The sequence below is a fragment of the Nilaparvata lugens genome, chromosome 13, assembly GCF_014356525.2.
Source record: "Nilaparvata lugens isolate BPH chromosome 13, ASM1435652v1, whole genome shotgun sequence".
NCBI lineage: Eukaryota > Metazoa > Arthropoda > Insecta > Hemiptera > Delphacidae > Nilaparvata > Nilaparvata lugens.
In genome coordinates, this window is record NC_052516.1 from 2,426,254 (window position 1) to 2,440,904 (window position 14,651).

At 33.0% G+C, this 14,651-nt stretch overlaps 1 protein-coding gene across 2 annotated transcripts in view; it reads right to left on the reverse strand.

Moving 5' to 3' along the window:
* LOC111046116 (GATA-binding factor C) overlaps positions 1-14,651 on the reverse strand; it is a 118,012-nt gene that overhangs the window by 85,378 nt on the left and 17,983 nt on the right. For both annotated transcript variants that reach the window (XM_039439572.1, XM_039439570.1), the window contains exon 2: positions 2,410-2,609. In XM_039439572.1, coding sequence (XP_039295506.1) covers positions 2,410-2,605 — 196 coding nt within the window. In that variant the 5' untranslated portion in view covers positions 2,606-2,609. The remainder of the gene's footprint in view (positions 1-2,409; positions 2,610-14,651) is intronic.

Consider the following 14,651-nt stretch of genomic DNA (forward strand, 5'->3'; position numbering starts at 1 on the left):
CGAACATGAACAATTAACTTTTAATCAGCTGACTATATCTGTATTTTTACAGAAACGGTATAACATAATGATATGAAAAGCTTGGCATCAGCTGATTAAAAGTGAATTGCTCATGTTCGCGGCGCGTATATCTGTACGCACCTTTAGATTTCAGTACGACAAGTTTTCCGTTTTTCAAGTTGACAATTCGTCAGTTTTTAGTTCCAGTTCTCAGTCCTTCATGTTTTCCTATTAATGTTTCTAGTTTGTGAAACTTCTATACTTTATTTTCATTTTTGTTGATCAATCGATCATAATTTCAATAATTGAAACAGAATTATTCAATTTATGAAACAAAGTCCACGTGATTTAGAAGTTTAATCGAATCGTTTTTTCTATTTAATTGTACATCATAACAGTTGTGAATACTACTTTTGATATGCATGGAACTATGAAACTTAATTTGATCTATTTGTGATTTGAACAGACCCTTGCAAAGCACGGGTTACCTGCTAGTCTCCTATAATGAAAGCGGCAGAAGGAACTTTGCAACTATGCCGTACTATCATTTTCACTGATCTTATACGGTATATGACACTGAAGAGGGTTCAATTCTAACTCATAGTATCAAGAAAAAACTAATAAACTTATACAAACTAATCAAGTATTTCAATAGGGCTACTTAAAAATTGCTTGGAAATGCCGAAACTAGTTGTTTTAAATGAGGAAAGTTCGAAAACAGAACGGTTCTATGGAATTATTTTCTTGATAGTACAAACTAATATAAATTATTACAAAACTTTACCAGATTATCAACGAAAAATGAAACACGAAGCATTTCCTTCGAAATTCTTACAAAATGTTTAGTGGTGTTGAGTTCACAGCAAAGGACCTTCACGTATGCTAATTAATGTTCACTCAGCCAATCTAATAGCTGTACAAAAGCCATTTTAATTACTATTACTATACAGTTACTATACTGTTACTAGACTCCCTTCTTGTACTAGGTAGGCCTTTGTGCCTTCATAACTCAATCCAATTAGCCGACAACTTCTATACTCACACGCTTAATCATTCTCTTCTTCTTCTTTTTCTTCTTCTTCCTTTTCTTTCTCTTCTTCTTCCTCTTCATCATCATCTTTTCCTTTCATTCTTTTTCTTCAACTTTGTCTTTCTACTTTTCCTTCTATCATCTTCCCTACTATACAGAATAATTAAAAACTCTCTACAACGTTTCTTCCCTTCTATTTTGCCTTCTTCTTCTTCTTCTTCTTCTTCTTCTTCTTCTTCTTCTTCTTCTTCTTCTTCTTCTTCTTCTTATTCTACTTCTTCTTCCTCCTCTTCTTCATCTTCTCCTCCTTGCTTCCGTTTCTCTTCAACTATACAGAATAGTTTTGAAAAATTCTCTAGAACCTATCACTCCTTTCTTTGTTTCTCCCTTCTATTTTTCCTTCTTCTCCATCGTCTTCTTCCTTCTTTCCTTCTTCATCATATTTTTCCATCTGTCTTCCCTGCTATCAACTTCCCAACACAAAACAAAATAATTGAGAAAGCATCATTGAAATTCAACTCTTTCCCCATTTTATTCCTGATATTCTTGATAGGAGAAGAAGAAGAAGAAGAAAAAGTAATAGAAGAAAGAGAGAAGACACAACAAGAAAAAGAGGCACGAAGAAAAATTGGATGAACAAAACAAGAAGCAGAACAGGATAAAAAAGAAGTAATAGTTTGTTCTTAATAGACTTACTTCCCTACAGTAATTATGCATATGCATCCTATCCTAATGTAATAAACTTGAGATTATAATGTACTAGTTTACCCGGCAAACTTCGTACCGCCAAAAAGTCAATGTATATCATGTCACACTTGACTTTATAAGGTGAATCATGAAATTTATTTATTTACAATCAATATTCTCATTCACATCTCAATGCGGACTTCCTATGTGCTTAAAACTACCGTTTTAATACCAGTAAACAATTTTATCACACAGTGACGTGTTTATTACAGCTGGTAAATTTAGATGCTAAATCATAATTATTATCACATGATCTTGAATCATGATGATCTTTCCGTTCTACGTTAGCCGCTCGGCCGACAATTTCGAAAACATAGGTCTGTAGAATGGATTAATATATAATTATTAAGCCCCCTATTTAAATTTCTGGTCAGAAACCATCCTCAATAATCACACAACATATTCCCAAAGTTTCATGCCGTTCTGTCAAAAAGGACTCAGGTTGTTTCAGCGCAATTTACGTCAGTCTCTTACTTTATTTGATTAAATATATATATTATATATATATATATATATATATATATATATATATTATTATATATATGTATCATTTTAATAATTCCAAGTGAATCATTGATAATAATTCAAATTATGACAATTTTTAAGTGAAATAATGTGAATTCTCATCTCACCATGTTGCGCCACGGAATAGCTGTGCTGGTGATAGTAGGTGGCTGTTACAGCTGCCCGGTGATGCGCATGCGCATTGGTGTCCAGCTGATGATGCACAAACAGCTGACTCAGCTGACTCTCGGCGTCATCGGAGGCGGAACCACCCCCACCGCCACCGTACCACCCCCCGCGGTGCTGCTCTACTGACATGTCCATCGCACTACAAACAGAAACAGGAAAAAATTGTTAATAAAATGAAAAAAAATCAGGTACACTGAGCAAAAAACAGAAAATAATAAGCAGAATTGGTGAGAGTGATGGGATATGATACATCTCTTTTCTGTATAGGGTTATCTATATATATAAAAGCGAAATGGCACTCACTCACTGACTGACTCACTCACTCACTCACTCGCAGAACTAAAAATCTACCGGACCAAAAACGTTCAAATTTGGTAGGTATGTTCAGTTGGCCTTTAGAGGCGCACTAAGAAATCTCTCTTGGCAATATTTTTACACTAAGGTTGTTTAAGGGTTAAAGTTCGTCTTTTAGCATGTATATTCTTCTTATTCTCTTAATTATAATTGAAAAATGCCCATACATATGTTAATATAGAACTATAATCTAGAGAGAGTACCCCTTCGAAACAGTTGTTAGCTGGCAACTAAATTAATAATTTTGTCAGGTTGGTATTAAGTTGAGTTGACTTTGTTAGGTTGGCACCAAGTTGAAGATTGAAATGCATTTATCGCGAAAAAAAATTGATTGGGCAATGCTGCTCACTTCATCAGAGCTATCCCTGGGAATATTATATTACTAGCAGTCAGGCTCGCTTCGCTCGCTATATCCGTTTAGCCAGCCGTTTATTCTGGACCCCCGACTGGATTGTCCTAACATATGATAAAAATGCCCAAACGAAAAATGCAGGCAAGCGAAGCGAGCCTGCTGATCTCATTCTTGGACGATCCAGTCGGGGGTCCAGACGGATATGGTGAGCGAAGTGAGCCTGACGGCTAGTTTGTAATATAAATAGAAAGAAAAATACAAATCTCATCACCCTTTTTTGAATTATTTTATCACAACATGCTTCAACATTGATGTTTCATCACTTGAAAATTGCATGAATGTTGAAACATGTTGTGATGAAATAATTTAAAAAAGGGTACTGAGATTTGTGTTTTTCTTTCTATCTAGATATGATATACTATGGTCAACCGCACGAAAATAGTCTGATGGAAATTGGAACAGATGAGAGCAACTGATAGAAATTAGAACAGATTAGTGAAACGTTGCTGTGGGGAGAAGGTTAGAAAATTGAAAAAAGTTACACTGAGTAGAAAAATAGAAAATGATAAGCATAATTGATGATAGTTTTTAAATATGAGATACTACAGTCAACAGCACGAAAATAGTCCGATGGAAATTGGAACTGATGAGAGCAACCGATGAAAATTGGAACAGATTAGTGAAACGTTGCTGTGGGTAGAAGGTTAGAAAATGAAAAAACAGGTACACTGAACAAAAAAATAGAGAATGATAAGCATAATTGGTGAGAGTGTTGAAATATGAGAAACTATAGTCAACCGCACGGAAATAGCCCGATGGAAATTGGAACAGATAAGTGCAACGTTGCAGTGGTGGGGGGGGGGGTGGATGAGGAGTTAGGAGCTACTCAGCCGTTCCAATTTGCATATCGGACCATTTTTGTGCGGTTGACTATAGTGACTACAAGTGTTTCAATGATTTTATAAGCCCTATAATCTATAGAAGGCAGTAACAATGAAGAGAATCGACAACGATGTAATCCTATCTTTCTTCACCGCCATTATAAATTGGACCTCACTATTTATTTTTTTACAGATGGAATTAAATAGAGAATGCATTTATTCAAATGCTAATTAATATAATATATTATTAAAAATTAATAATAATTAATTAGTTTAATAATAATTAACTAATAAATAAACTATTATTATTAGTTATAATAATTATATTATAATTATTATTGAACGAAAATCCTAATAAATGCTGCAAATCCCCCGAAGACCTCTGTACTGCAGACATGACAACGGGCTAACAGCTAGATGGAAATTCGATGAGAACTACTATCAAAAATAGTTCTCATAGAATTTCTATCTAGCTGTTAGCCCTGTTGTCAATGTAAAATCTATCCAAATACTATCCAATACTATCCAAAAATTTTTGGATAGTAGTTCTCATCGAATTTCCATCTAGCTGTTAGCCCTGTTGTCAATGTCAAAAATCTATCCAAAATACTATCCAAATACTATCCAAAAATTTTTGGATAGTAGTTCTCATCGAATTTCCATGTAGCTGTTAGCCCTGTTGTCAATGTCAAAAATCTATCCAAAATACTATCCAAATACTATCCAAAAATTTTTGGGTAGTAGTTCTCATCTAATTTCCATGTAGTTGTTAGCCCTGTTGTCAATGTCAAAAATCTATCCAAATACTATCCAAATACTATCCAAAAATTTTTGGATAGTAGTCTCATCGAATTTCCATGTAGCTGTTAGCCTGTGTCAATGTCAAAAATCTATCCAAATACTATCCAAATACTATCCAAAATTTTGGATAGTAGTTCTCATCGAATTTCATGTAGCTGTTAGCCCTGTTGTCAATGTCAAAAATATCCAAAATACTATCAAATATATCCAAAAATTTTGGATAGTAGTTCTCATCGAATTTCCATGTAGCTGTTAGCCCTGTTGTCAATGTCAAAAATCTATCCAAATACTATCCAATACTATCCAAAATTTTGGGTAGTAGTTTCTCTAATTTCCATGTAGTGTTAGCCCTGTTGTCAATGTCAAAAATCTATCCAATACTATCCAAATACTATCCAAAATTTTGGATAGTAGGCTCATCGAATTTCCATGTAGCTGTTAGCCCTGTTGTCAATGTCAAAAAATATCCAAAATACTATCCAAATACTATCCAAAATTTTGGATAGTAGTTCTCATCGAATTTCCATGTAGCTGTTAGCCCTGTTGTCAATGTCAAAAATCTATCCAAATACTATCAAAAATACTATCCAAAATTTTGGATAGTAGTTCATCGAATTTCCATGTAGCTGTTAGCCCTGTTGTCAATGTCAAAAATCTATCAAAAATACTATCCAAATACTATCCAAAAATTTTGGATAGTAGTTCTCATCGAATTTCCATGTAGCTGTTAGCCCTGTTGTCAATGTCAAAAATCTATCCAAAATACTATCCAAATACTATCCAAAAATTTTTGGATAGTAGTTCTCATCGAATTTCCATGTAGCTGTTAGCCCTGTTGTCAATGTCAAAAATCTATCCAAAATACTATCCAAATACTATCCAAAAATTTTTGGATAGTAGTTCTCATCGAATTTCCATGTAGCTGTTAGCCATGTTGTCAATGTCAAAAATCTATCCAAATACTATCAAATACTATCCAAAAATTTTTGGATAGTAGTTCATCGAATTTCATGTAGCTGTTAGCCCTGTTGTCAATGTCAAAAATCTATCCAAAATACTATCCAAATACTATCCAAAAATTTTTGGATAGTAGTTCTCATCGAATTTCCATCTAGCTGTTAGCCCTGTTGTCAATGTCAAAAATCTATCCAAAATACTATCCAAATACTATCCAAAAATTTTTGGATAGTAGTTCTCATCGAATTCCATGTAGCTGTTAGCCTGTTGTCAATGTCAAAAATCTATCAAAAATATATCCAAAACTATCCCCAAAATTTTGGATAGTAGTTCTCATCGAATTTCCATGTAGCTGTTAGCCCTGTTGTCAATGTCAAAAATCTATCCAAAATACTATCCAAATACTATCCAAAAATTTTTGGATAGTAGTTCTCATCGAATTTCCATCTAGCTGTTAGCCCTGTTGTCAATGTCTGCAGTAGCAGAGGTCTTCGGGGTGATTTGCAGCATTTATTTAGGATTTTCGTTCAATAATAATTATATTTATTTTCTTATAATTTTTACAAAGAAAAAACTAAGGATTCTCCTTGTACTATTTCTCTCCCAAATTTAGATAGTTCTAGACATTTCTAAAGTCCAAAATAGGATTATGTTTCCACTTTTCTAAAATTTGGTTCATTTTCTATTGAAGAAACAACGTGCATGTAATATAAGTTGAAAAAAAATGTAATCCCCTTAACCGGTTTCCAATACAACTTTGTTCTCATCATAGTATTAGCCCACATAATATTTAAACATGACTTTGGAAGAAGCGGATTTTCTATTCTTCATCCCCTTCCTCCTCCTTCTCTTTTCCATTTCCTGATCTTCCTTCTATGAATGTCCTTCTTCTCTCTTCTCTATCCAAAATTTTTGGATAGTAGGCTCATCGAATTTCCATGTAGCTGTTAGCCCTGTTGTCAATGTCAAAAAATATCCAAAATACTATCCAAATACTATCCAAAATTTTTGGATAGTAGTTCTCATCGAATTTCCATGTAGCTGTTAGCCCTGTTGTCAATGTCAAAATCTATCCAAATACTATCAAAAATACTATCCAAAATTTTTGGATAGTAGTTCATCGAATTTCCATGTAGCTGTTAGCCCTGTTGTCAATGTCAAAATCTATCAAAAATACTATCCAAATACTATCCAAAATTTTTGGATAGTAGTTCTCATCGAATTTCCATGTAGTGTTAGCCCTGTTGTCAATGTCCAAAATCTATCCAAATACTATCCAAATACTATCCAAAATTTTTGGATAGTAGTTCTCATCGAATTTCCATGTAGCTGTTAGCCCTGTTGTCAATGTCAAAAATCTATCCAAATACTATCCAATACTACCTACCAAAAATTTTTGGATAGTAGTTCTCATCGAATTTCCATGTAGCTGTTAGCCATGTTGTCAATGTCAAAAATCTATCCAAATACTATCAAATACTATCCAAAATTTTTGGATAGTAGTTCATCGAATTTCATGTAGCTGTTAGCCCTGTGTCAATGTCAAAAATCTATCCAAATACTATCCAAATACTATCCAAAATTTTTGGATAGTAGTTCTCATCGAATTTCCATCTAGCTGTTAGCCCTGTTGTCAATGTCAAAAATCTATCCAAATACTATCCAAATACTATCCAAAATTTTTGGATAGTAGTTCTCATCGAATTCCATGTAGCTGTTAGCCTGTTGTCAATGTCAAAAATCTATCAAAAATATATCCAAAACTATCCCCAAAATTTTTGGATAGTAGTTCTCATCGAATTCCATGTAGCTGTTAGCCCTGTTGTCAATGTCAAAAATCTATCCAAATACTATCCAAATACTATCCAAAATTTTTGGATAGTAGTTCTCATCGAATTTCCATCTAGCGTTAGCCCTGTTGTCAATGTCTGCAGTAGCAGAGGTCTTCGGGGTGATTTGCAGCATTTATTTAGGATTTTCGTTCAATAATAATTATATTATTTTCTTATAATTTTTACAAAGAAAAAACTAAGGTTCTCCTTGTACATTTCTCTCCCAAATTTAGATAGTTCTAGACATTTCTAAAGTCCAAAATAGGATTATGTTTCCACTTTTCTAAAATTTGGTTCATTTTCTATTGAAGAAACAACGTGCATGTAATATAAGTTGAAAAAAAATGTAATCCCCTTAACCGGTTTCCAATACAACTTTGTTCTCATCATAGTATTAGCCCACATAATATTTAAACATGACTTTGGAAGAAGCGGATTTTCTATTCTTCATCCCCTTTCCTCCTCCTTCTCTTTTCCATTTCCTGATCTTCCTTCTATGAATTGTCCTTCTTCTCTCCTTCTCTTTTCATTATTTATTGAGGAATAATTATATTTATTAGGATTTATAAACTGTTTTGAGAGAATCAATTTTTCTAAGAACTGTTTCTCTATAAACTAAAATCGGATGTTTATTCTTCAGTAGAATTTAGAAGCATGTTGTATTATAGCTATTCATATTTATTTAGAGATTCAGGTGCTATACCTATCTATAAACTAAAATCGGTTGTTTATTCTTCAGTAGAATTTAGAAGCATGATATATTATAGCTATGTATATTTATCTAGAGATTCAGGTGTTATACATACTCGTATATAGATATGGATTATAGTGAAACTTGGTAGTTAAAAGTTGAAGATTTTATATCTATCTAAAACTATAGGTGATACTTATAACATATTCATAAATATTAGTGATAATATATCTATTTATTAAAATATATATAGTTGATGAACAGGACTTGTAAAAGCCTTCACTTTCCAGGGATTACAAGGGGATTAGAGCAGACCGCAGCTTACGTTTACGTCCGTACGAAACAGTAAAACTAATACGTCTAAACGGTTTGTTGTTTCTGTCGTGTTTGGTACCTCCGAAACTGAAGAAATAAAAATGTGAAGTGGGCTGTGAGATAAGATTATGGGGGAAATTCCCATCAAAATATTCTGACCTTGGTTGATTGGAATTAGATTTGGAGTGTTTTTCTTTCACTCAATAAAATTAATATATTTTTTACCTATAAAATTTAATAATAGATAGGAGGTTTATCACCTATCGTGAGGTCCACGTTATAATGGCAGTATTTGATTAACATTGGTGTTGCTATCCTTGTCTACTATTCAAGAAACATATATCACTATCCTTTTCTTTCTCTGTAACGTTGTCGAGTCCGTTTTTAACAATGTAGAAATGTAATTAATCAAGGCAGAAAAACGGCAACACTGTTCCCCTATCTTTATCCACTGCCATTATAACGTGGACATCACTATAGTATGCTTCTAAGTATCATCTATGTCCGTCAATTAGATTTAATCAGAGTTGTGACTTTCTTTTTATCTTTCTTTGATTGGAATTGGGTTTGGAGTGTTTTTTATTTACACCTTAAAATTTAATTACTAGTAGTTCTGTGAACAGTAGACCTCGCTCTCAGTAAGTTACATTGACCTGTTGTTATCCTTTCTCAAAAATTAATAAATAATTTATCAATTTGAAATGTCTAGTAAAAATCCCAAATAAACATAGAGCTTTCTGTCCTATCGTACCGTGACGTGTCGTCCCGGAATGTGAGTGTGAGCGCTGTTATCAGGTCTGCTGCAACTGTCTACCAACGTTGTGAAGATACCTTTTCAAGATGTTCGATGTTTTTAAACGGGTAGTATTTAGTCCACTAGAAAGCTGATTTATGATGAATAATTCTATAGTCCCCGATTTTTACTCTAATATTGGCGTATGAAGGAGGCTCCTTTTTCCTTTTATATTAACCTTGAAATGCAAAATTTCCAAAAACCTTGTATATACGTCGACGCACAATTAAAAAATGAACATACATGTCAATTTTCATGAAAACATATAAACATATAAACATTCAAACACTTGAACATTAAGAGAAATGCCAAACCGTCGACTTGAATCTTAGACCTCACTTCGCTCGGTCAATTATTTATTCACTAGTAGTTCTGTGAACAGTAGACCTCACGCAGTGTTCTTATCCACAAGTACCTGATTGAAACTATAGACATCATGGAAATACAGCAATAGACTGGCTTCCCCACACATCTGTGTAATCACTTGTCAGCTGATTTATGATGAATATTCCATAGTCTGATTTTTACTCTATATTGGCGTATGAAGGAGCTCCTTTTTTCCTTTTATATTATCCTTGAAATGCAAAATTTCCAAAAACCTTGTATATATGTCGACGCGCAATTTAAAAAGGAACATACATGTCAATTTTCATGAAAATCTATTACCGCGTTTCGCCGTAAATGCACAACATATAAACATTTAAACATAAAGAAATGCCAAATTGTCGACTTGAATCTTAGACCTCACTCGCTCGGTCAATTATTCTTGAATGCAAAATTTCCAAAAACCTTGTATATCGTCGACGCGCATTTAAAAAAACATACTGTCAATTTTCATGGGAATCTATTACCGCGTTTCGCCGTAAATGCGCAACATATAAACATTTAAACATTAAGAGAAATGCCAAACCGTCGACTTGAATCTTAGACCTCACTTTGCTCGGTCAATTAACAGGAGTTTCATTAACTAGTACATTGTTTCTAGGTAGCATTAACGTATGTCAATCAGATTTAATCTTGATTAGATGACGTCATTAAACGAAACAATTGCCAGAGAACCAATGACAGGTGAGAGAAGCGGATGACGTCATTAATATTGATCATGGTTATCAAATATAATTAATTATTACCCTTATCAAAATGTCTCTGATCGTTCAGGAAGTATGTTAATTATTCATATTTTCAAAACAGTAGATTAATCTTACAAAAATAGTTTCTCTTTACTACAAATTTTTATTGAATTCTGTTGAAGGAGCAAAATCTTTTAAACCTCTCAACCAATGAATCCACCTTACAGCCGCCACTTCAATATCGGTTATTTGCAATTTTCAATTTCCATAGAAAACAAACAAACCATAAAAATATGAGATGATAGCTGCGCATTATTTGACCCTCACTTGGGTTAACAGCCATAAACCTAACCTCGATTATTATTATGATCGCATGCAGGAGGAATCACCTGATAATTTAGCATCCATTCTCTAGTTCTCTCTCTCACACACACTCCCTCTCTCTCTCTCTCATCCTTCGTATTCTTTCTCTCTCTCTCCCTTCTCCTTCGTATTCACTCACAATCTCTCTCTCTATCTGATCCTTCGTATTCTTTCTCTCTCTCTCATCCTTCGTGTTCTCATTCTCTCCCTCTTCTCCTTTGTATTCTCTCTTTCTCTTTCTTTTCTCTCTTCAGAATCTTATTTCACGCTATACTATCGTCACGATCATGTCAAAACGAGCTGGCAATAAAAAACAATGATCCGTGCACTATTTTGCTACTTCTTTATTTTCTCTCTCTCCTCGTTTTTCTTCTTCTTCTTCTTTATTTTCTTCTCATCCTTCAACTACTTATCCGTAATATCCTTCTCCACCATGTTCCTTATCCACTTTTCACATCTATCTCTCTTGCTTCTTCTTCCATCCACTCTATCTTCTTCTTTCTCCTCTTCTTCTCCTTGTTTTGGTAGAGAGTTAGTGGGGAGGATATTTTTAATATTCTTCCCAAAGAATGCCATTGATATGTGCAAAGCTCCGCCAATTTATGTAGATCATAACAATATGATTATTATCTTAGTTATTATATTACAAATTGCTTTTTCATATCATATACAGTTCAATAGTTATTTTCTTAGTCTATATTATGTAAATTCATCTATACCTTTGCTGTATTGTAAGCTATTGTATATAAGTGTATAAGCCAGTATATATTGTAATCTACATAAATAAAGTACTCAATCAATCAATCACTTTTTTATCACTTCTTCTCAGTCTTCTCCTATTTCTTATACATATTTTTGATCTTTTATTCGATTAACCACTGTAAAAATAGAGTAATTAACTATCACTAACTTGAAATCCTTTCTTTTCCTCTATTTTCTAATATCTTCTCCACCGTGTCATAGCCTATTCCTTGTTTCAACTATTTTCCGAAACCAACTGCTCTCAAATTGGAGCTACCAGTGAGAAATTAGTATGAGATTCACAACTTCACTTTCTTAATTTCTGGTGTCTCCAAGTATATATTACATACATTATGCATGTATCATAATGTATGTGAAATAAAAATGCATTAAAATATGTTAGTTTGTTTGGTATTAAAAGCTACCCAGAGATTCTTTCAGAGTATGAAAACTATCAGAAGAAAGTTATGAACATAACGAAAAAAAACTAAAATATGAATATCCTTGGTAGAGTAGGGACTCTACTCTATTAGTTTTAAGAGAAAACTTTGCACTCTAGTACATTTTTTGGAATTTGAACAGAATATGGTTTATTGTTAGATGATGTTTATGTTTATGTAATATGTTAGAATATGTTTGTCAGAATATGTTTATGGAATATGGTTTATTGATGTTTATTTCTACTAAAAATTACATTTGAATTTCATTAGTGTCAATGCTCTTCCTAATCCTATAAACAAGCAGCTTCTGTTTATATGTTTGGATGTTTAGATGTTGAATTTGTAATCATTCAATCAGGTACTAAGTGCCGGTTGCAAAAAAGCCGGGTTATTTTCAATCCTGATTAATTCCAGTAGATCCATCTTTTTGAAATGGTCTTCTCTGATTTGGTCCACGTTGAGTTAATCAGGATTAAAATTCAACAGGCTTTTGTGCAACTGGGCCTTTGTGAGGGAAATCTCAGTTTACTGTGATTAGATAGAACATTTCTGTATGAATGTTATTATAATTTCTTCTTTCGTAATATCCTTATCCACCATGTGCCTTATCCACTTTTCACATCTATCTCTCTTGCTTCTTCTTCCATCCACTTTATCTTCTTCTTCCTCCTCTTCTTCTCCTTCTTCTTCCTCTTCCTCTTCTCCTTCTTCATAATCTTCTTCATCTTTCACTTCCTCATATAGTCTCACCCACTATATCTCACTATCTAATACTGTGATTAGATAGAACATTTCTGTATGAATATTATTATAATTTCTTCTTCCGTAATAATTTTTTATGCTTTTCTACTCCAGAGCGAAGCGCGGTCCCCCGATATTTAATATAAATTTAATGCTAGAATCTACATTTTTCCCTATCATATACTCTGCCCAAAAATATGAATAATATGAGAATAAAACAAGCCTAGCATGAAAAACGACTATTGTTTAATGACTATTAATTTACAAAATAAATGTTCGTTCTACAGCCGAATATAACAATTCCACTTCAGAGGCCTGAAAGATAATCATAACAATTATTATTATGATTAGAGTTTCACACGGCATTAATTTTTATAGGAGGCAGCGATAAAAGAAAAATTGACCAAAGTCCAAAGTCTAATTAGTTGAGGGAATAATAATGTAAATAGTAATTAATTATCAAAGAGTAATTAAGAAACTTTGTTCAGAACTAGAACTTTTGAAACACAACTTTCCAGCTATCTTCATTTTCCTCCTTTTCCTGTTCTACTTCTTTGTCTTCTTCTCCTTCTTCTTCTTCTTCTTCTTCTTCTTCTTCTTCTTCTTCTTCTTCTTCTTCTTCTACTTCTTCTTTTTCTTCTTCTTCTTCTTCATCATCATCATCATCATCTTCTTATCCTGTATATGAGTGTATAAGCCAGTATATATTGTAATCTACATAAATAAAGTACTCAATCAATCAATCAATCAATCTCCTTCTTCCTCATCATCTTGTTCACCATCATCGTCTTGTTCTCCTCCTCCTCCTTCTTCTTCTTTCCTTTCTTCCTCTCCTTCTTATTCTTCCTTCTTCTTCTCTCTCTTGGTCTCCTTCTTCTCCTCCACCTTCGTCTTCAATTTCCAGTATTTTCTCCATCTCTCTATCAATATGAGAGTTTTCTCTGATTATCCTCCAAAAACTTTCAAACACTGTTTTCTAGATTATCATCTTTCTGCTTTTTCTCTACTCCACATGTCTCTGTTTGATCAATTTTCGTTTTGTTTTGTATCAATTTTCTGTTTTTTTCTCTTAAATATTCATATTGATTAAAACTTTGACAATATTTCCATTAATAAATAAATCCTTAGTTTCAATAATGAAATTAACGTTTTGGTAGAGAGTTAGTGTGGAGGATAGACTATTTTTAATATTCTTTCCGAAGAATGGACATTGATATGTCCAAAGCTCCGCCAATTTATGTAGATGCATAACAATATAATTATTATCTATAGTTATTATATTACAAATTGCTTTTTCATATCATATACAGTTCAATAAATATTTTTTCAGTCTATATTATGTAAATTCATCTATAATTTTGCTGTATTGTAAGCTATTGTATATAAGTGTATAAGCCAGTATATATTGTAATCTACATAAATAAAGTACTCAATCAATCAATCAATCAATATCAGAGAGTCTTCTCTGATGATTCTTTTCGATTATCCTCCAAAAACTTTCAAACACTGTTTTCTAGATTATCATCTTTCATCTTTTCTGCTTTTTCTCTACTCCACATGTCTCTGTTTGACTTCAAATGTGATTTTACCATATTAGAGTACAGTATCAAATTATGATGTTGTTCACCATGGAGAAACTCTTACAATATCATCTTTAATGTAGTCTATAGTGAGGTCCACGTTATAATGACATTATTTGATCAACTTTGGTTTTGCTATCCTTGTCTATCATTCGACAAAGCTGGTGTTAATATCCTTTTCTAGGTTCACAACGATGCCAATTATGTTTTTGACAGTGTAGAAATATAATTAATTAATGCAGAGAATCGGCATCGCTATTCTTCTATCTT